We start from the raw sequence: 23248 nt of genomic DNA, 5'->3' as shown, positions 1-23248 counted from the left end.
ATGCTATATCTCGTTCCTTTCCTCTTTAAATTTAACACTCAATAGTATTTTGTTACATATTATTTTCTATTGTTATATTATTACAGATTCAAGTATACGGATTCAATGCTGAACTTTATCACAATATGAGTGAAGCACAACACAAAAGCCAAGGTTTGGTTGCTATTTCATTGATGGTTCAGGTATGTATTCATTTTATTTTTCAATTCAATACTCAATCCTTACAACCGTTATACATATATTATAATTATAAATATTTTTATTTGAATTATAATAAACTTTTCGAGGTGGAATATAACAAAATGCACTGAAAAAAAACCGGTGTTGCAATTGGCCGATTTTCGGAGTTAAATTTAACGCCGGAATAGCGTGGACTTAGACCAGTTATTTTTTTACAGTGTGATAATATGTATTTGGCAAAAAAAAAAAAATGATAGTCATTGAAACTCAGTTAAATTTACATAGTTACAAAAGTTTTAACGTACGAGTGTATACATGAGAATCTACTCGAAGGTTTAATCAAACCTGGGAAGCTCCTAAATTGACAATTATATCAGTAATTAAGGTGTACTCTATCTATACCTTGTCTCTTATAGTCTGCCTCTGAAATTCTCTAGTCTTAATGCGATGATATACCTAGTATCATCATATATATGATAGCTCTTAAAACTACCGCAAGTTAAACTAAAAGTTATTTCAAAGTTACGTGTATTAAATATTGTTATTTTATTTAATATTTATTTTAAAATTAAAAGTGTAAAGTTTCAAAAGGATATTAATGTGCATACTAATGATGAGAAAACGACAATGTGGTGATGATTATCATCTGAAAGCAATTATTTCTCAAGGGTAAAGATGATTAAAGCTCAATAGATAAAACCGTGTGGTTATGCGATGCAGCAGAGGTAGCAGAGGTAGCAGAAGTATAGCAGAGGTATAGCAGAGGTAGATGAGGTAGATGAGGTAGCGTCAGCAGGAGAATCTGCGTAACGGTTTGCATGAAGAAGAGTATATATACAATATACAAGAGCAAAAGCACTGCGTGGTTTTGCTGGGAATAAATTCTCAAGTTTCCGAAGAGCTGTAGAAGCTGTAGAAGCCTCCCTGTTCCCTCATGTTCGTTGGCTTTTCACCTACTACCCCCTTCTTTCTTTCTCTTGCTCTTTCTCTTTCTCTTTATCAGTATCTATATCTGAAAGCATCTTCCTCTTGAAAACTGGTTATAACTTTTAAGTCAGAAAGGCTGATGTGTGTATGAGTAACAACACAGCAGAGATACTGATCCTATAAGGCTAGAAATAGAGCTCAAAAGTTTATAGAAAGTGTTAGAGGACACGTAAAAACAGAGACACAGGATACATGGATAGCTTTTACTTTGTAGCACATCACCACCATCACCACCACAAACTCCTATACACTTTTGAATATTCTCCAAGCTGTTTATAGTTTTAGTTTAAAGGCATTTTCAAGGCAAAGGAGATGAAACTTACTCACTTGTATCAACTAAATGCTACTGAGTTATCCAAAACTACCAAAAATTTATTTAACTTCTGTATTAATGGTGTAGATTTTAAAATTTTACAACCGGCAATTTCCACTCAAACCGTTTTTAAATAAATAAAAATGTGGACAGTATTAATAATGAGATATTGAAATAAAAGTGGTGGTTATAATGACACCTTAATCAAGAGTCATATAAAAGCTTAATTTGAGAAGCTGAAAATTAATAAATAAAGTCTCCAACATCATCTCTCACTAAATATAAATTTAACTACAGCCCCTGGGGATTTTAATGATGAGATGGGAATATAATTTAAACTGGAGGTTGCTTTTTAATAGTTTACTACGACGACGCCACTTTAAAGAAATATTTTCTCGTTTATTTTAAGAGATTGAGTAAAAGATGCGGTATGTATTCAAAAAGTCATAAATCCATTGAAAAAGAAAAACTTTATTTCTTTTCATAAATTTCGTGATGGAAAACTTTTCTTTCTTAAGTATATACTCCATTCTTGTTCTTCTTTTTACATTTTTTCTTTTATCTTTTTCTCAGCTCTTTCTCATCGTCTTTTCTCACCTCTGGCGCGAGCTTTCTCTTCTCGAGTCCTTAACAGGTGCTCGATCTCTCGATGAATGGATGAATCGTAAAGGAGCTCTACAAAGCTGCTCTGACTACTGTAATTCAGACGAATTACACTCTTGAGATTCAGGCTCATGCTACCGTTTACTTTCTCGCTCACCGGCACTAGACATCCACCGAGAGCTAAATGAGCAAGAGCTCCCGAGATGCTGTCATTCAACAAAACTTTTGATACTAACACAAGATAGATCGATCAAATTCTCTAACTACAGGGAATTACCAGCTAAAATACCCTCAATGGACAACTCATTTTTATTCGATAATTATTATTATTATTTTCACCTGAACAATTCATTTTTTTTTTTTCCATAAAACTTTTGTAATAATTTATGTAAATTCTTGGGTGAACTAACAAATTTTGTTGTTTGCTAGAACATTAAGCAGAACAAATAATCAATAAAAATCAAATTAGGGTTGATGATAGTTTTGTTATTTTTTTTTTTTTTTGTTTCAGCTCGGTGACTCACCAAATCAAGAACTACGAATAATAACCAGTGTATTCAATAGCGTACAATATCGATGTAAGTGTACACAATTATAATTATATTTAAAAAAAAAAAAAGGAAAAGATAAATAAGAGGCAACAATAAAATTACTAGAGGGTAAATTTGTACAGGTTGTGAAAAAAATAAAAAAAAAAGTGGGTCATCGAGAAAGGATGACGACTGACACTAATTCATGTATAATTTGTCCCAAAATGAAAAGTCTCGGATAAAAGAACGTGTGGTAACTGTTGAAAAGAGGGAAGGTAGAAAAAATAAAAAAAAAATAATAATTCAGAGCGCAATTAGTAACGGTTTTCCAAAAGCCTGAGGATCTGCGACTTTTCTCCCAGCTTTAAGAGTAATGCCACATCTGATGAATACGTAGTTCACGGGCCAGATAACACGTCGTGTCGCGTCGCGTCGCGTTGCGCATATCCAGTACACACTCTCTGTAGGGCCGCACACAACCCCCGAGAGCAACGAGAGCGAATGATAAATAAAATACCACCAGAAAAATAACATTTGAACAAAAATATAAAAAGATGATGAAGTTGTGAATCTACCATTTGCCTGAGGATGAATGTAACAACCTTTTTTTTTTTTTTATTATTATTTTTATTTTCATTTAAATATAAAAACAAAATAAAAAAAAAAAAACTACATGATGAGTGACTTTCTTTACCTAACAAATTACTCTGTGTACCAAAGTCTTTATTTGATAAAATGTTACTTTTTATGACTGAGAAATACTTTTACGATGGAGTAGAAAAAAAATTTTTTTTTTTTTCACCGTCATTCAATGTTGATACTTTTTAGAAATTAAATTATACAGCGAATGACTTCTTGCCGTGAATTTATTTGTTTTTAGTTGGTTATATTATGAATTTTAATCAATACTGCCTTTCCACTGTTTTACTTATACGGGGTGAAGTAAAACAAAAACAAAAACAAAAAAAGGAAAAAAAGTTGTGAGAGAGTCCTGACACCGTCATAAATCACGAGACAATGGAAAATGTCGTGCCAAGAGGGTGTGACACGAATCTAAGTATTCCATTGTTGCATAAGTATACACAGCAAGTGGCAAGTGGAAAACAGAATTCGCAGTATAGTAACAGTACCGTCCTCTCTTCGTTCTCTCTTCGTCCTCACTTTGCCCTCTCAAATTGAAAAGGTGGGAAATTTGAATTTATTACCCACGCAGCATAGGCCAAGGGTGGCATTTCCGACCAGTATCGACACCAAGCTCTCGAGTTTGCGTCAAGTATGCGCTAGCTACCCAAAATCTATTTACTTATACCTATGCGTCGTTGGTCCTCTAATGCACCATTCGTTCCTCCATTCCTCTTTCCAGTCCTCTCACTCCCTTCCTGTTACCAAATTCTGATAATAGATGAAATATTTCATCGTACGGTCTTGCATCGACATACTGAAAATTATGTTTTATCGGTTGTTTCGTTGCTGTTTTACCCCTCTTCCATCATCTCCAGTCATTTCTCGAGCATGAAAAAAATAAAAATAAAACATTTAATCACCATAACAATAATGCCTGAGAATATATAAACTCATTTTGCTTAAAGTGCTCGAAAAAAAGTCATCGTCTTATTCACAGAGTAATCTCTGACATTAGACGCGGTGATAAAAAACTTTAAAGTTTATTATTATTATTATTATTATTATTATCAGGATGTCTATCATTATTGTGATTATCGCAGCGGGTGGTTTAACCATTAGCGTCGGTCAATTTTCCTAAAAGCACTTGTTGTAAATTCTTAGCGGTATGACCTTATCCCTTTTAAAATAACCAGCGACAAATGCCAAGAGCATAATGTTTTATCAGAGCGTTAAAAAAAAAAAATGAAAAAAAATGAAATTACAATCTTGGGAATGAGAAAGAGTAGAGTCACGAAATAGCGTAAAGAATTTGTGAGTGACGGCATTTGTGTGTCTCTCAGTAATTCATGCTCTCTTCTACCGCCCCACGAGTGCCTGGAAGAAAGTTAATGCGTCTCATTAATCATACGAGCATCTCTCATATCCCTCTGAACCCTCCAACCCCTAAAACTATATTCTGTACAATCCTACCCACCCACACTAGATAGCAACGTCAGTTGATATTTCTCCGTCGACGGGTTCTCTGCTGGTTATTATTTGTCATTTCCGTTCCTTCCTCGTTTTAATGTTACAACCTTTCCTTTCCTCTATATTATATATCTATATAGATATAATATTAAAATAAGTTGTTTAAATATCATGTATATAAGTGCTGAGGACTCTGGACGATCGTAAAAGTGAGGAAAGGATATATACCAACAAAGTTTCTTGACTAGTTATATTAGGTTAGATCGAGCTAACCCAACTATCAAACCACCTTCTAAGAACCTGGTTTAGTTAGACAGCGTAGAGTTTGTAGATCTATAGTCTATATTTTATGTAGAGCAACACAAGACTTGGATAGGATACTCTGGTACCGCAACTTGAAAACCTTTACCTGCAAATGTTTACGTTGGTTATAAGATACTGCATCTCTGTTTTACAACCCCCTTTAGATTCTCAGAGTTATGTTTACCACCCGAATTATGTCGGTTAAACTTAAGATTTAAATGTGTATCTTCAAGTAATTGTATGTTTATTTACTGCCAATTATTTTATATTTATAATTTAAAAATAAACCTGATATATTTATAAATAATAATTATGATTTAAGCACAAAAAGCTCCAGTTGGTCATCTGTCCCTTAAAGAACTGCTGCCGGATACTGAGGGATACATGACATATGAAGGAAGCACAACACATCCGGGGTGTTGGGAAACGACGGTCTGGCTCATCGTCAACAAACCCATCTATATGAGTGCTCAAGAGGTACAACGGCTATTTCTATCATAACTCATATATTATTCAACAGTTTTACTTGTAGTTGTTCCTGCTGCTGTTGTTGCTTTAAATTATTTTTAGTTTAACAGTTTTCTAAACCATAATTTACAAAAGTTACTCAACATTTTTAAAACACCGGTACAACTATTTAATGCTTCTTGCACGTGTGTCACTTTCACTAGTTTTTAAATGAATTTATATAATGTACTTATCCAGTAGTATATTTGTTTTATCCAAGCTTTACGCATTAAGAAGACTAATGCAAGGAACTAAAGATATACCAAAAGCACCGCTTGGAAATAACGGAAGACCGATTCAACTTCTCCATCATAGAACCATACGGACAAATATTGATTTTCGTAAAGTAAGATATATATACATATAGAATTAAAAATATATATTATCCGATCAGGTGAAAGAGGCTTCAAAAAGTTTTACTAATTTTAATATCACAAGTAAATAATATATTGTCTGTTACTTTGAGATAACTGAATATTTAAATATACATCAAAGCTTATCAAAGTATTAATTACATTAATATTTAATTAAATTTTTATTAAAAGGATAGTAAACCTTAAAAACTTTTGAACCATTCGAGAGTTTCGTTGGTTTCCTTTGCGTCAATGCCCTTAGCAAGCTTACGAATTAAATAAAAAATGACACTACAATATTTTTGTAGCTGAGAAAATTATTGAAGCTCTTAATTAATTAAAACACTTTTAAGCTCGACAGAATATGTCTCTGAGTACTTTGTTCTTAAATACGACATATATTCAGTTTTAATTATTTAATTACCAGTACAATAGCTTGTTATGTAACTTGTTGGTAATTAATAACTTTGTACGTGATTAATTAATGTAATTAATTAATTAACTTGAATTAAAATTTATTTAACTTTTAAATTGACCAAGTATAATTTGTCAACTCAATTTATAAATTAAAAAATAAATTATTTCGACAGCTGGAAGTTTAAATTAAAGTAATAAACTAATTTGTAAAGCAATCTATGACGTTTTTGTCATCGATTTCAATCAGCTTCCGTAAATGGGTTCAGTGTCATATATATGCATTTATAAATTGTCACGTATTGTTGGACTCGTAAAATGTTTACATATGTCGCAATAAATAAATATTCGTTTAAATAAAATAATTTTCCATTACTGGACAATTGATAATTATTTCCATTAAAATGACAAATATTTCAAAATTTTTAATATTTTCTTTGTTTTTTTTTACAGGCACCAGACGCTAAATGTCCATCCATGGTACCAAACACCCATTACAGAGGTAACCCATACCCTTTTCCATTATTTTTATTTAATAAAATAAAAATTTTTAATGATAAGGAATAATTTCGATTTAAATTTGAAAAGATGACTTTTTTTTTGCAGCAAACACGTGGTCTGATGGAACAATAAGTCGAAATTCTCTCTGAACATTAAAAATATCAAAATAAAATAAATAATTCTAAATGAAAAGAAGCAATTTTGCTAACAAAAAAATACAAAATGCTTTAGTGCACGTTCTTTGTCCAGAACGTTACGCTAAAAATAATTATTAAACATTATTATCAAAAAAAAAAATAAATAAATAAATAACACAAATCAATAATCAGAGCTTTACGTGTTTCGATAAACTCCCTATTTATTTTATTTTAAAATAAAATCGATGAAAAGATGTGGCGTTAATTGCAAAAACAATAATGATTTTTAAAAATAAAATTGACAAATTTTGTCGATTATTTTGTAGACGAATAATGTAATCCATAAGGACATAATGAAATTTATAAACTGAAAGGTGTATCGATAAAAAAGAAAAAAAAAATGTTAACAGCTTTGATAAATTGACAAGAAAGTTTTGAACCCTGACAAAAAAAAAATCAAGACATTTTTTAAAAAAAAATGTAAACTAGACCAAGAGTGAATATTAAATTGGTAATGTAGTTTAGCCAAAGGAGAAATCCTTACGCTTTTGTATATAATTTATCGATAGGCAAATAAAATTAAATGAAAATATGAATTTAGACGAAATGTATAGTAATAAAAATAAAATAAAAAGAAAAATAAAATTGTATATTATAAAAAATAACAACATTTAAAATGTAATAATTGTGGTTAACGAATATTGATAACAATAAATATATTATATTGTAATTTTAATAAAAAAATTTATTTTCCCTTCTGTTATAAATAAAATTATAATAAGAATTAGAGTAAGAATAAGATTAAAATCAAATAAACGAGTTAGTAATACGTTGATTAATTTCCCCCAATGTTATAGAACCAGTATGTAATTTGTCTGGTTCTCAAGGGGTAACAGTCTAAAGGATAATTCCTTGGGCTAAAATTATAGGGGAAAATAGGGGTATGGTTTGCCACGATAGTCTACTTTAATTCGAAGGATTACGAGCATACAAATCTCGATGCATATCTTAAAAAGTACCTTCTTTACAGCTAATTTTAAGAATAAAAATAAAAATATAAATTCCCTAGCAAAGGTAAGAACTGAAATAATTCAACTACTGGTAAAATGTAAATATTTCAGTGGCTTTTTTTATTATGATAAAAAAATGAAAGTAAAATATAAAGGTAGTGGAAGTATAAGTAAAAGTAGATGTAGCGTTGCGGTATATGCGTAAAAGCGCAGATTACAAGGTAAGTAAATAAGAGTAGAGTGAGGCAAGTGAGGCAAGACACGAGTACACTGAGTGGTAAAGAAGAAGAAGAAGAACAAGATGATAAAGTTACTGTAGAAGAAGGATAGAGCCAGGGATAGTGAATATATGCTTACGAAGCTTTAAAGCTCATGGTGCGGTGATGGTAACGCTTAAAAGGGGTTGAAGAAGAGCCGTCGACGGATAGAACAGCAACGGGAGTTGTTGGGTCAGGTCGGAAGGAAGAGGGTCAAAGAGTGAACGATGAGAACCAGAAGAGCTAAGAGAGCTAAGAGAGGACTTTGCGGTCTCCTTGACTCAAGTGACAGGTTTTCCCATCCTACTTTATACTCATACTACTTATTCATGTAGATTAAGGGTGCGATTTTTAAGTTCTCACAAGTTTTATACTGATGATAGGCCATTTTTTTATTACTATGCCTCTATGCATCATATCTTTATTGCTTTTTTATCCTTAAAATATTTATAACTAACTTACTACTTTTTTTTTTTTATTCTTTTTTCATTAAATGCTTACGTCGTTGATATTAAAAAAAACTTATCGCCATTTCTTCTCAATATGAGAAGATGAGTTACAAAGAATATGACATTAAAAAAAAATATATAAAAATATAATCCATAGCCCGATCATGATTCCATCACAACGCGCCTTGGAAGAATTATGGATAGCATTATATGCCAAAGATTAGAGAACCTCGTAATATTTTTATTACCGTATAAGCCAGAAAACGCACCCTTACTTCTTACCTCTTAGCTCTTATATTCCATTTCTTATTGTCGACATTCGGGCACCAAGAAAAAGTAACGATAAAAATGTAGTGAATTGGAAAAATGAAGAAAGGAAGAAAAAAAAATGTATATTGTAAAGCTTTGGATAAAAATATACTTTTAATGAGACGTTTTCTATTTAAGTATATTTTTATACGTTTATGTATATACTTTAGAAGCTATATAGGATTAAAAAATAAAAGAGAATGAGGTAAGGGATATCGGAAAATCAAACTCGTCAACTGGGAAAATAGAGAGAACCATAGAATCCACTTATAAAGGTTTCGACCAATACTACTATACTCTGTTCGATAAGTTCGAGAACTCAACTCAGAACTGAGGAGGAAATACTAGAGTAATACCTTTAACCGCTTGCACACATCTAATCGGATCTCATACGAGTTTTATAGTATTTTCATTGATAAATCTCTAGGGTCACTGTGATATAAGTTGTTATTCTATTTTTTTTTTCTTTTTTTTTTTTTTATACATGTGAGTAATTTATCGAGTGGTATTTTGTATAATATTTAAATCATGTACATGACGACATTATTATTAGAAAATTCTCATAAACTGATGTATAGCCTCGAGCATGAAATTTATTTGCATAGCTTTGTGAGCTTGCCCGGTCTGGTATTTTCACAATAAAATTCTGTGTAATAAAAATATATGTAGTTTATACATGTCGTGATTTTATTTTTGAGTTTAATATTAAGAATATATTTTACTTCTTTTTTCTATTACAACATTAAGAAAAATTATGATTATTTATTTGGCTGTTAAGTATTGGTTTTTAAAAATGATAAATGGATTTTTAATGCACTTGCTCGTACTTTTGTGACAACAAAAAATATAATAATAAATAAATGATAAGACTTTTTGGTAATAAAATTCGATTTATCAATAAATGTTGTTCTTTTTTTTTTTTTTTTTTTTCGATAAAGTTAACTGTACATGAAATTGAATTTGAAGCAGTACTCATTTACCCCATTTCGATTTAACGAAATAATTGATGAAAGCAGAAGCATAATAATCTATGACTGTACGAGAAAATTTTAGTTACGTAGTAGTTTGGTTCTAATGAAATATGAACAATTTACGGGAACGTGAAAATGTTTCATAATTAATAAACTCTTTGGGTTTCAAAGTCTCATTCAGCACGATCATCATTTGTTCTCAGTTTATATTTATAATTATTTTAACAACTCACATATTATCAATTTTTTTGAATATCTTATGACTTAATGGGAGAATAAATTCAATAAAAGTTTTAATTATTATTATTTTTTCAAGTGAGAAATCTAAATAATTTATGAAAAACAAAATTTTTTCATGGTAATTTATTAATTCGTCAAGTAGAATCGGAAGGATGGAATAGGTCGAGCGTTCATTTTCTTTCCTCTCATTTTTCCCGACTCTTTAGCAAACAATCCACAGGAAATTTCTGAATTTTTCATGAAAAATAGTGGCCAGACGAGTTTACATTCAAAATATTATGTAAAGACCCTTAAAAAAGTTTATCTCTCTTTCTCTCTCTCTCTGCTAAATAGCTTGTCAAGTCCTCTGAATTTCAGTAGAACCTCAAACTAAATTTTGTATTTATTGTTTTTAATGTTTTACGTTGCAGTATTAAAAGCGTTATGAGTAATATCTGGGAAAAGAGAAATTGTACATAAAGTCACTGAGATAAAATAAAAATAAAAGGAGTTAAAGTACACGAGATGAGTGAAAATGTGGTGGAAAAAAATCTCGAGGTTGGAAAAATATAACTATAGTTAGTATAGACTTTATCCACGGGGCATTTTTACCTCTATATATGTTTGTAACATATAAATGGAACCAGACAATCAGGATGAGCCCCACAGTTACACGTGGTATCTTTTCTCTACATCCCCGGGTTTTTTTCTCACACCAATGCCTGCACCAATTTGTTCCCATGTGCTTTCATTTGTTCCCACACTCACTACTACTTTTACTATTACTACTACTACTACTACGACTACAATAACAACATGAAAATCTGCAAACGGAACAGGATCATTGTGTCCATTTACGATGTATTCTTTTCAATTCATCTGCACACAAGTTGATTGAAAACACGGTGTTTCATTCATAAATTAAACTGGATACCAAACCATATTCATGATGACATAACGAAAATAAAAAAAAAACAAAAACATAGCAAAGGATAACAAAATATCAAAGCAAGTGTGTATAATACACTGACGAGATGGTGTATGATGATAAAGCGTATATATATCTGGCGCCAGTATTACGTCGTCTGGCGTCTTCCTGTCTGGATATCCTCGTAACTTGGCGCCAGTCAGCCTCCAAACTAGACTTTAGTTCCTCATCCTCTACTCTATACCCTATACTATCTAGCCCCGGACGCTCCGGTTATAACTATATAACTGGTTCCATTCTGTACTATCCAAACATATCTCAGTGTGACACTACTGCTGGCCAAAAACTAAAATCCTCAACCCCAAAAGTCATGATCTCTCAGTAACAATCACTTGTGTCTTTGATTAAAGTTATTTAAACTGTTTCCAGATCTAAATCAATATCATTGATCAGATAACTTTTCATCTTAAACCCCAGATCGTTTCAGTCCTTGGCTAAAGTTGTGGCCACGAGTAAACTTGTTCGCTTCAGGCCATTGAGAATACGTGGATGAACCAAGGATTACCAAGGAAATACGCGTTGTAGAACTCATAAACGTTCTCTCTCACTCTTACTCTTTCTCTTATCCTCCCTTTAGTACCATGGGTATGGGCTGAATGACGTCATTGGGATTTATTATCTATGAATGAGGATTTTAGTTTTATTTATTAATATCTTTCTATATAATCCATACTGTATATGAGAATTAATGTACCAATGTATGTCAATCAATATCCTCTAATATAACGAAAGGAACCTGACTAAATATTTATTCACTTTTTTTACTTAGACATAAAAAAATAAATAAAATAATAATGATTGGGCATTTTAATCATGTGTTACATATATTGCGTACTCATAATATCCAAGTGTGTATGAAAATCAACAAAACTCTCGAGGCATGTACTTGGTGCTATTAGCTTTGCTATAGTACTTTGCCCAGAGGAAAATGCCAAGCTTCAGTGAAACACATTTTGAGCACAGCGTAAGCTTCAAAAGCAACTCTATAGTACACCGACACACTAAATTCAACCCGAGGTTTTCACTATTTTGCCCTTTTCTTTTTTTAATTTTTTGTTATACATTATCATCACTCGATCAATGCCGACCAAAGTTTGTTCCCAACTGGAACTTTTGATGCTCAAATAAAGTTGTAAACTACCAAATGTATATTTAATTGCTTTGAATAAGTTTATAATGAATATGAAATATTTTTAAAGCCTTCAAGAAATGTCATGAAAATTTGTGACTCTTATAAGAAATATGAGCGCAGAGATATTTAAATTTCTAAGTATTCGGTAAAGGCTGCTCGATAGGGCCGTCTATGTTATCGAGATATTTGCCGCAGGCTTTTCTGTCATCATTAGAATCTTTCGAGGAAAATGGTCTTTGTGTCTCGTCAACAGAATATCCGTTTTTCCTTCACTTTAATATTATCGACTTTTATCAATAAAAACGAATATATAGATAAGAGTTACCTTAAAATTGGCTTTGTTAAAAATACAACTAAATTATTCATTTCACTGTGAAAATTGTTTTGAATATAAAATAAATAAAAATATATATTATTATTATTATTATTTGGTATTGAGGACTGAAGACTGAGGATGCCCTCAAGGTGTTCTAGATCGTAATAATTTTTTCTTTGAAATATAAATTTTTCTTTAGCTATGAATCTGTAAAAATAAAATATTTTAATGGTATAAAAAATATATAAAATATTATTATTAAATCTAAAATAACTCAGTAATGAATATCGTTTGTATGAATTTAAAAAATAGCAATTAAATAAATTATTTATATAAGAGCTAAAGGATAAATAATTATGATAAACAGATAAATATAATTGAATTCAATACAGAGTATTAAATATATTGTGTATGAGAGACGAATGAAAAGCGGTTATATGGGTATTTTACGTTTGAGGGGATGGTAAGCCCTCAATGTATTACTGGCTGAGCCTGCCGAGTCTGCACTACTGGCCCAACAAACCGAACAATCCGACGTTTTTTTTTCTTTCTTTCTCTCTTTCTTTTTGTCTCTTATTGTAGTTTGGTGTATCTGTATCTGTATCTGTATCTGTATCCTAGTGGACGCGGCGAACCATAAGCTTGAGGGTATAAAATCGCCTCTGGAAGCTGCATCCAATACAAGGACTGGAAGAGACCAGTATAAAAGAGAGTGAAACAAGGAGAAAATAAAATACCCACGCAGCGACAACGCAATTTCCTAACTCTCTCTTTCTCTCGGTTTGAAAAGGATCCGGACATATAAATTGTAATCCCTCGACGATTGGATTCCCAGAGAGCGCGTATGTGAACAGTAAAAAGCTATGAACGGTATAAAAAATTATAAATAATTGCTGTTAAAAAAAAAAATAAACTAAAAGGATTTATAAATATAACTTGGATAAAAATTAAAGTTTATAAATAAAGCTTTTCCAATTCATTTGAGATTCTCTGAACAAAAGATAAAAAGTTATAGATGAAAAGTCTTTGAATAGAATTGAATGAAATCCTTGATGAGAACGCATCTGCTCTAGGACAAGAAAATGAACGACCGTATATTCTCATATAAGAGACTTTGGGAAATCCTATAGTTGACTTTCGTGTAGAGTTTAAATGCCAGGAGACCGAACAAGTGACGCGCAATAGAAAGGGACGCTTTACTACTCTTCCCAGTAATAGTAATAGTCTAATAGTTATAGTAATAGTAATTGTAAGTTTAAGTCTGTTAGCACTAATACTAATACTAGTACAACTAAAACTACTACTACTGGTATGTAAGGCCAGAAAGACTCATTATGCAGTCAGACAACGCGATAACACTATCAAAGCTAAAACCATATACACTTGTACTCATTTGACAAAACGAAGACCTAGGTCAGTCTATACTCCTATAAAAATCTCTATCTTGAATTGACTATATAATTAACTTTGCTTCCGTGTCATTAAAAATTTATTTGAAACGTGATAATTAGTTGGAAAAATAATTATAACTTACTAATAATATAAAAGAGAATAAATGGATTTAAAAATTAAAAAAAAAATGAAAAGCGCCGGTGAAAAGTTTTGCAATCAAGTTAGATTAATTGTATTCTTTGATTTACATTCAGTTGTAGAAGAAAATATATAAGAAAGTTATTATAAAGTTATCGAAAACGATTCTTTTTATAATTTTCTCATTTAAATAACTTTTAGTATAAGGAATAAAAGAAATGGCGATAAATGTCTCTCAAAGGTTCCTCGTTGGCTTTTGGTAGTTGAGAGTAGTAAAATTATAGTCGTATCTCTCTGAAGACGAGAAGAGAAACCAAACTCTATCCTCGAGACTCGAGTACTTGCTGGGGAAATAATCGCGAAGATAAGGATAGAAAGAGTAGACAAACAATGGCGATATAGTTATTTGGTACTTGGGAAAAACGTTAGTTCAGAAAATAAAGTATTTCGGAAGACAACCAGACGTCTTGTATTATATTTAAAACTCTTGTTTCGTTTTCTTTCTCTCATTCTTTAAATTCAATATCGTGAAAACACACACGTTCATTCATATATTATTATATTTTTATAAAATTGCAATATTCTTCGCGTTTGTGCTTAACATGCTGAATATTGGATAAGACGATCCAACCCATTCTTGTACAGTTGTCACTTTAAATGACGAAATTTTATTTTTTATTTTCCTTCACTCGACATTTTATTTAATATTTACTCTTATTATTAAAAAAATCCTCGAATTATATTTTATATAATCAAAGTCTATACTTATGCCTCTAATAATTATTTCATCTATCAGAGTTCAGAAATAATTTTAATTTAAAATTCAGACAACAAATCTATTATAGATCTGCAAAAAATAATAATAAAATACTGATATAGAATATGAACATATGCTTTAAATAATTCAAATAAAATCTATTTAAGACTGAAAATGTCATTGTACTAAGAAGAGGAGGTTTATAAATAGAATGGGAGGGAATAATGTAATTTGAAAGATTGCTAATGAAACTCATGATATATCATGAAAGCATATAAATACATATTATAATATAGAGAGAAAACATGCTCACGTACACAGAGATGATCCTCGTATGTAGAAGTAGAAATGCTACTTCTAAAATTATAAAGGATAATAATAATAATAATCTTGATGATGTGACAAGAAATCCTTTTACTCATCAGCTCATGACATACTAGAAACACTAAACAAGATACAAATATCCTTTGATGGATTTTATCTTTTTGTTGCTGAGTATATCTAACCGACTAATGACTAATTTATTAAATTACTAATAATAGTAATAATATCAAAAGATTAATGGATTATAAAATAAAAAATAAATAAGATAAAATGATTTATCTATCGCGATAACGAACGAGTAATACATTTAATATGAAAGATTATACAAAAGCATATTTTATAATAATTCTTTTTTTTTAGCATATAAAGCAAGTACACGCGAGTTTGTTGAGAGGTTAAATCCTTCATAGCCTTGCAGATTAAAATTTCGAGTAGGATAGACTTATCGGGTGAACATAAATGTAATTTGTTAATGTCGGGAGTGAGAACTGTAAAGTTATAATATCATAAAAATAACAAGTCACCCGTTAGACGTAACAATAAAGTCGTAGTCTGTAGTCTGTAGTCGTCTTGGTCTATAAGAAGAAGGATCGAGTTGAATAACTCGTTGGTTTTGTGTACTTAGCGGTCAGTTGGTCGATACGGATAGATATCGTAGCATCCGATCTGTGATAGTTTAAGTCACGCGAGTTGCTGCTTCTTTAAGCTTTACTCTTATATTCCACGCGACAGGCCACCACCAGCTTCCATTTTGCCATGTCTTTTATTTGTTCATGCGGAAAATCTAATCACCGAACCGTGTATACTGTCAGGATGCTCTTGATTTTATCTTTTATATCATCCGGACAGGAAGCTGCAGTAAAACTCAAATTTAACAATCTTATATATATATATATTTATAGATAATATGCACTAGTGAATAAATTATTAAGTTAATAATAATGATAAAATTATTTTCATTTTATTTTAAAATCCCACTGTTGCAGAAAAATAATGTGGGGTAAAGTTTAATAGAAATTACAAATCCAAGTCGTATATTTTCGGTGGAGTTGGTCTGTTCGCGACTTCTCTACTTGTTACCACTATCCACACGTGATAAAGAGACTCTGGTGATACTATTTTCTAGTAGTCACATACGTCAACACACTAAGTGTTATTTTATTCCTTAAAAAATATTTTTTATCTTTTATTTTTGATATTTTATTAAAAAATAAAATTAAATGACAATATTTAAACAGAGGCAATGAGATTGCGTGGCGAATATACAGTAGGCATTAGTATTCTGTATTTTATAGAGTTAACAAGTGCGCGTGAGGCTTTAGGAAAATAGTAATCGCGAGTGAGTATGGAGGGTGAGGATAAAGTAAAGGAAAGGGGTTTTAAGATGGAAACGAGTGCTCGCGAGAAAGATATTCCGATAAAATATCCAATTTAAAGTTTCATCGTAATTTTACGATTCTTGGAAGTAAATTAATAGTATTATCTACCGACGCTTCCGGCCATCTTTCCAGCCACTGGTCTTTTCTGCCGCTAAAAAGTAACAAATGAATTAGTTGAGAAAATAAAAAAATTTAACTTTACTTAAAAAATTATCATTATTATTATTATTATTATATAGCATAATGTTCTGGATTTTTTATATCAATGAGAGTGTATACTAATGAGGCGTGAAAAGCCACGAGTGTATATATAAATATATAGGTAGGAAGACTACTCTAGAGTAAGAATAAAAACAAGTAGAAGAAGAAGAAGGAGAAGGAGAAGAAGAAGAGAGTCACTCAGTGATGTTAAACGGGTGAAAAAAGGGTGTATGAAAAAGTTAACATTAAGAGACGCTGAGCTGGCGACACGGCAATCTCAGGAACTGGGAGAAAAAAATCTGGCGACAGTCGCCGTGGGTTAAAAAAATATAAAAATACGAGCTCACCTAAAAGGTCGTTAAGGTTAATGCTTGGCAAGAGGGTGTACCCTCACTTAAACTCAGTTGTTTTCCATCTTATTCTCTCTCAATATTTATTTTAAAATCTGGCTGCACATCTTGTTGAGTTGCCTGTTGAAGCTGCTGTTATAACTTGTCGTTCTCAGTTTTCAGTTGGGTCCGACGTACACGATCCTCTTTCCTCTTGTTCGCTTCCTTTATATTCCTTGAGAGACACTTTTCCTTGCTTGTCATCGTATTTGTCATATTATACCCCACGTCGTTTTCCCACTAAGTCAAGAGGATGAATTTTAAGCGTGACCAAGATGATGGATTTTCCCTTGTCAACGGCATCATATCACTCGCTTCTGTCCTTTTACATTTTTTTTTTCTTTTCTTTTTAAATAAAAACACTAGGACTACTACTATATATCTTTATTTTTTACTGTCAATCTCATTATACTCAATGTTTTTGCAGTATTATCAATAAATATATATTATTTTCACCCTCAATACCTCGGAATTTTATTTATTATCCCATTTCATTCGTTTCTTTTTTTATATTTTTTATTTTATAGAATCACATAAACAAAAAAATTACCGATATAAATGAAAATTTATATATTTATATATACAAAAATAGAGTCAGGCACGTGCCTTAGGCGTGGAACCTGGAAACGGTATTGCCTGCCGCAAGGGGGACTTGTTGGCACATCGAGTGGATACAAACGGTGCGAGGTGGGCTGAAGGGAATGAGGTAAACCGACCGAGAGACCGCGGCCGATTAATTTCACCCGAGTGAGATACTCATTCGTGGTATGATAATTAAAATTTGTTGTTCAATCACAATTATTATTATTAACAATAACAATAAAAATACTGTCTTTTATTTATCGTCGAATAATTTAAAAGTAATAGCTATAAAAATATTTTTCGTTAAGATTATCTTTGGATATAAATCTCGGTGTCATGTAAGATCATTTGGTTTTATGCAATTTGACCCAAATAAACATTACTATTCATAGCGTAGTATCATATTACTAAAACTTATGTACCAACAAACTGGACATGTTATCTTTTATCGTTATCAAGTTTGAATATAAGCAGTAGAAGGAGAACAAGAAGAAAAATATGATGATGATGATGACGATGATAAGTTTAGAGAAGAAAAGAGGGAAAGAAAAAACAAGTATCTCGAACGTTTATCCTCTTCCCTTACCAATTGGTGGCATCAGTTTGCGACCCTCGTTTAAGTATAAGGGAACCCTCTTGCCTATATTCATAGGGACGATAGGAAGAAGAACCGACTTACCGATAAACCGATCTCTTTCCTCTCCATCTTTATTGAGATTCAAAATAAGACAAAAATAAGAATTATCACATTGATTCGACATAGAGAATGTTGGTAGTTCTTTCGATGAAATATTTAAACTTCTGAGAAATCACAATGTTTTTTTATGCAAAATCTGAAATTATACAGTAAGAGAAAGACTACCGAGGATAGTAAAACACATTCAGGTCGCTCTGGAATAACCAATCGGGATTTTACAATTAGGAAGTCACCGTTGACGAGCTCCAAAGAAGGTGAAAAATATCACCAATGAAAACTACTACTATTACTACTACCATCCTCAATTGCTATTTTTTATTTTTTTTTCTTCTTTAACTTTTATTTTTTACCCTCATTCGTTCGACCTTCCATTTCCAATGCAGATAACTACGAGCGGGAAAGAGGTGTCGAGATGACACGATGGGTTGGGAAAACGAGGAATAATCAGACAAGAAGAAAAGAACACGAAGCAAAGAACTTGAGAGGGACGAAGAAAAAGAAATAAAGATACGCGAGGAAAAAAAGTAAACCCAAACTGAGAATGAGAAAATGGTGAGGGGAAAAGACTCCGACCACGATAGAAAATAAGAAGAAAAAAAAAGTGAATCGACACATGGGGCTCTAGAGTAACTTTAATGACATTTCTTATTTCCAATGTAGACATTTGACGACACTTTCGTTTACTACTTTTATCTCATTAATGTCGTACCAGTACTTAATTATTTTCAAACGTCCATTAACAATATTTTAGAGTTTAATTAAATAATTCATAGATTGATGTCACGGATTATTTTATTTTTTTTTTGACTTGTTATTAAAAACTAAACATCACGTAGGATATTACTAGAATCATTTCCCAAATGTTATTAATTCGACAGCAATGCCGCGTTTTGAAACAGATGGAGCTTTGAATTGAGAATGATTCCCGAAGGGCCGGGTACGTCGAGAATTCTAATGACGACGCTATTATATTAAGAGTAATATATTTTTAAATAAAATTTTTTTTATTATACAAGGGTATATATTTATATATATGTTGGTAACATGAATTTACAATAATCTTGACAGATTTTAGGTGAATTTATTGTAAAATTTTTTTATAGCATCGGAATATTAAGAGGAAAACATGGGGTAATGTTAATCAAGAAAAGTTATCTGCATTTTAATAGTAAATTTCAAATCTCCATACGCAAGCAGCTGTTAAAACAAGCAGAGGTTCACTTAGCAAAGATTTCAAGAGCGTCGTTCGTAAAGATCAATATTATGGTTCCCTCTGAGGGTTTTCACTGGTAACTAGTATGTTTAAAATCTACCTCTCTCTCTCTCTCTTTGTTATTAAAAGACCAAAAAAGTTTTTATTTTCTATTGAACAGCGTATCATCATAAAAAAAGAGAGCAGTAGGGTTATTCGCGGAAGGAGGGAGCTGAGAGTTTAGAACAAGTTTATCCCTCAACGGAATAGCCCCTGGAATCTTTTGGTTGACTGTTATCTTCGAGATAAAGAAAGTGGATTCGGGCAAAACGATGAGCTCGTTACGTTTAAATCTATCTTTGACTTTCCTACTGGTAGGACGAACCTACTGGTACTCTACTGGTACTCTACTACGTCTGTCTCTGAAAAGGACCATCCGACAGTGAGACATTTACCGATGCTGTCTTGATTGTTCTCTCAAGTATAATGAAGAACAAGAAAAATATAAAAAATAAAAAGACTCATTTTTTGCCTACTTTTTTTTTCTTCCACCAGATTATTTTCCGACAATATTACCGAGGACAGAATTGGGAGAGTGTCTTCCTACCTTTCACCACTGAGTTCAGAATCGAATGAGCTCTCGACCAACTCCAAAGTGCTCTCCAGTCAATCGTCTAGATTTGAATCTCGCGCCAAATGGAGGAATAAAGAGGCTGCGGGCACAAAAAAACATCAGGGAAATAAAGAAAAAAAGAAAACCATAAAGCAAAAGTTCAATGAAGAGAAAGTGAGTATAAACGACGGCGATAAGTAAATGGGAACCAAAAGAAAATGAATCGAATTCAATGGAGGAGAGAAAATGCTGAGGGTCCTCAAATTACTGGCCATTAGATGATTAAGATTGTTTAAAGTACTGGCTGGTACTTTTACTGGAAGGGCTAACGGGGATCCTTATTAAGTGGTTAGAAAATAGAAATCGATGCTAAAGTAAAATATATATATATATGAACTTACATGAAATCTCAATTATCCTCCTTTCATGAAACATATCTCCGGTTAAATATATATATAGGTTACTGTTGGCAAAGTCTCTGAGCCTCCGATCAAATTACTCGATCTTTGAGAGCATCCAATTGGAACTACAGCAAACTGCAGTGTCTCACAATAAGACAACCTGAAACCGGAAATGGAAACCGATTAGGCAAGTGAATCCATTCAAGCTTAAAGATCTCACTTTTGACCATACTCACAAAGTAGCATTATTCACGGCTCAATTGCTTACCTATAGTTCACTCAATGTTATTTATTTATTTTTTTTTTTTTTTATGCGTCACAAACTTATATATGTACCAATAGTCGTCAACATATAATCGATATTCAATCACGTTGGACATCTTTGACATGAGTCTACTTCTATAAAAGATTTTCTCCTCGATGTGGACGGATAAAAATAAAATGAAGAAAAAAGTAACAAAAAAAGTATTGTCTCGTGTCCGATGCCCAAGATTTGTGACCTTCCAATACTATGTCTCCATTATTTTTCCGTTGGTCCACTGTATAGCACGACAGCGATGCGCACAATGATACCCTGGAGCTTCTTCGGCGTTAAATTAAAGACACTTATTCTTTAAGCCGATATATATTGAAGTCGATACAAAGTTCCTCAACTATCGATATAAAATATTTTATATTGCCATAGTCAAATCAATATAACTATATAACTACCCGAGGGAAATATAAAAGAAATTATGTACCTGAAGTTCCGAACGTTCGTGCAACAAAAAAATCATTTTTTAAAAAAATTTTTAGCGCCCCGAAAAACCTTAAAAAAATTCATTTAAATAAATTGACCGAAACAACTTTTAGCTTTGGAAAATAAAAAAAAAATTGTGTTTTTGAATATATCCCACTGGATTTTTTTTCGAGAGCATCACTATCCTAACTCCAGAAATACCTGTATAATATTGAAAAAATACTTATGACACAGAGATTCTTACTATGATAACTTCTGAATTCCCTCTATAGGAACAATATTTTTTTTTCTTCTCGTTTAGTACCCCATTCACCGGTCTTCTCGCAAAAACATATCTTGTAATAATTGCTCGTAACATCTGAATGCTTGTTATAAATCGTTTGTCAGGTTTACGCCGATCGTTTAATATCACATACATCATTCAAAATTAAATCATTCAAAGCTCATATAATAAATCGATCGATCGGTATAATAAAAAGTTAATAAAGTATTTAAGTTGTAATGAAAAATAATAAAGTTTCATTATGTTTCACCACATTATATATATTATAATAATTTTAATCGAGTATTATTAGTTAACAGTTTGTTTGCACAGATGTCTGTAAGTTTCCTATTGTTTTGATTAAACTTGCACATATTTATATAATAAGACATCTAAACTTAATAGACAAACGACACCAGAGTTTCTCCGTAACTCACGTTTCACTTGTATTCATTTAACTGAATATTCATTGAATGCAGTTATCATAATCAATGCGCTTTATGTAAATAACAATAATATTACTTTATTAAAAGACACAAAAACAAATAATATGTAAAAGCCAGTTTATTACCCTATATTTAAATTCAAAAACTTGGATAATATTATTGTTTTTGTGGTATATAATAAAGATAAGTAATGAATGTTGGGTTATCGGGAATTTGAAAACCCGATAGTAATCGATGGTAGTAAGAGAAGGGTCTTAATTAATTCCGGGTGAATCTACTTTAAACGAGAATATATATATATATATCCTGGAGAATGTAGTAGTACAAGTACAGCAAGCGACTGATAGGCATCTTTTATAGTTCGTGTTGAGAATAGCCGGATAAGTAGTTGCGGACGTTACCTTTACTTATTCCGTGAGAGCAACTCGTTTGATGATTTACAGATCAACTAACGCGTTAATTGGATTGTTATTTGTTAAACAAATATGTCATTATTATATTTAAAAGTGGTAAACGGTTGAATTTGAATAACAAATATCATCAATTTTTAGTCTGACACTATCTCTCGAAACTTTTTTGGAAGTCAACTATAAATTCCGCAGAGACCCTTGCTTGCGGCTTTCATGGGAATCCCTGCCATTTCCCTAAATGATTGAGTAGCTACGCTAGTTTTGTCGCCTGCGAATTTTTTTCTTCTCAATGGAGTGAAGAAAGGAAAGGAAAAAAAGTTATATATATACACATAAGAGAGTAAGAAAAGAAAGAAAGAAACAAAATAAAATGAAATAAGATAAAATAAAAAATAAAGCAAGGCGAAGAAACGTAGAATAGGAAAAGCTTGAAACGCTACTGAAGGGATGATGGGGTGGATGGGGTGGATGAGGAAGGGGTGTAAAGAAAGTGCGAAGACACGAGACGAAGCGACGAGTTCGAAGCAAGTTTTGTTCACCGGCTTTTCCGTGGCTAACTTAATTTAAAAATACAAAGAATTCTCTCCCTTGGAAATGAGCAAAGACGTACTTTATTTCTCACTTCGTGAATAGTTTTTCGTCGTCTCATAAAAAATACACAAACACCCGATGATTGTTTTTTCACAAATACTTTTTTATTTATATCCAGTATAAATAATTTCATTCTTTAACTCTGTACTGGATACAAATACTTTC

General features: G+C 31.7%; 1 protein-coding gene across 2 annotated transcripts in view; it reads left to right on the top strand.

The window, feature by feature from the left end:
- Positions 1-7629, top strand: part of LOC130665026 (carbonic anhydrase-related protein 10) — a 45103-nt gene extending 37474 nt beyond the window's left edge. Inside the window, exons 5-10 of one of the 2 annotated variants that reach the window (XM_057465266.1) lie at positions 87-182; positions 2595-2661; positions 5330-5484; positions 5735-5860; positions 6735-6783; positions 6888-7629. In XM_057465266.1, the coding sequence (XP_057321249.1) occupies positions 87-182; positions 2595-2661; positions 5330-5484; positions 5735-5860; positions 6735-6783; positions 6888-6931 (537 nt within the window). In that variant the 3' untranslated portion in view covers positions 6932-7629. Of the gene's footprint in view, positions 1-86; positions 183-2594; positions 2662-5329; positions 5485-5734; positions 5861-6734; positions 6784-6869 lie in introns of both variants that reach the window. The other variant, XM_057465265.1, reaches the window with a different exon arrangement.
- Positions 7630-23248: the final 15619 nt, after the last annotated feature.

This window comes from Microplitis mediator, chromosome 3 (assembly GCF_029852145.1).
Source record: "Microplitis mediator isolate UGA2020A chromosome 3, iyMicMedi2.1, whole genome shotgun sequence".
NCBI lineage: Eukaryota > Metazoa > Arthropoda > Insecta > Hymenoptera > Braconidae > Microplitis > Microplitis mediator.
The sequence above is the reverse complement of the archived record's forward strand: the minus strand, read 5'-3'. Positions and strand labels throughout refer to the sequence as shown.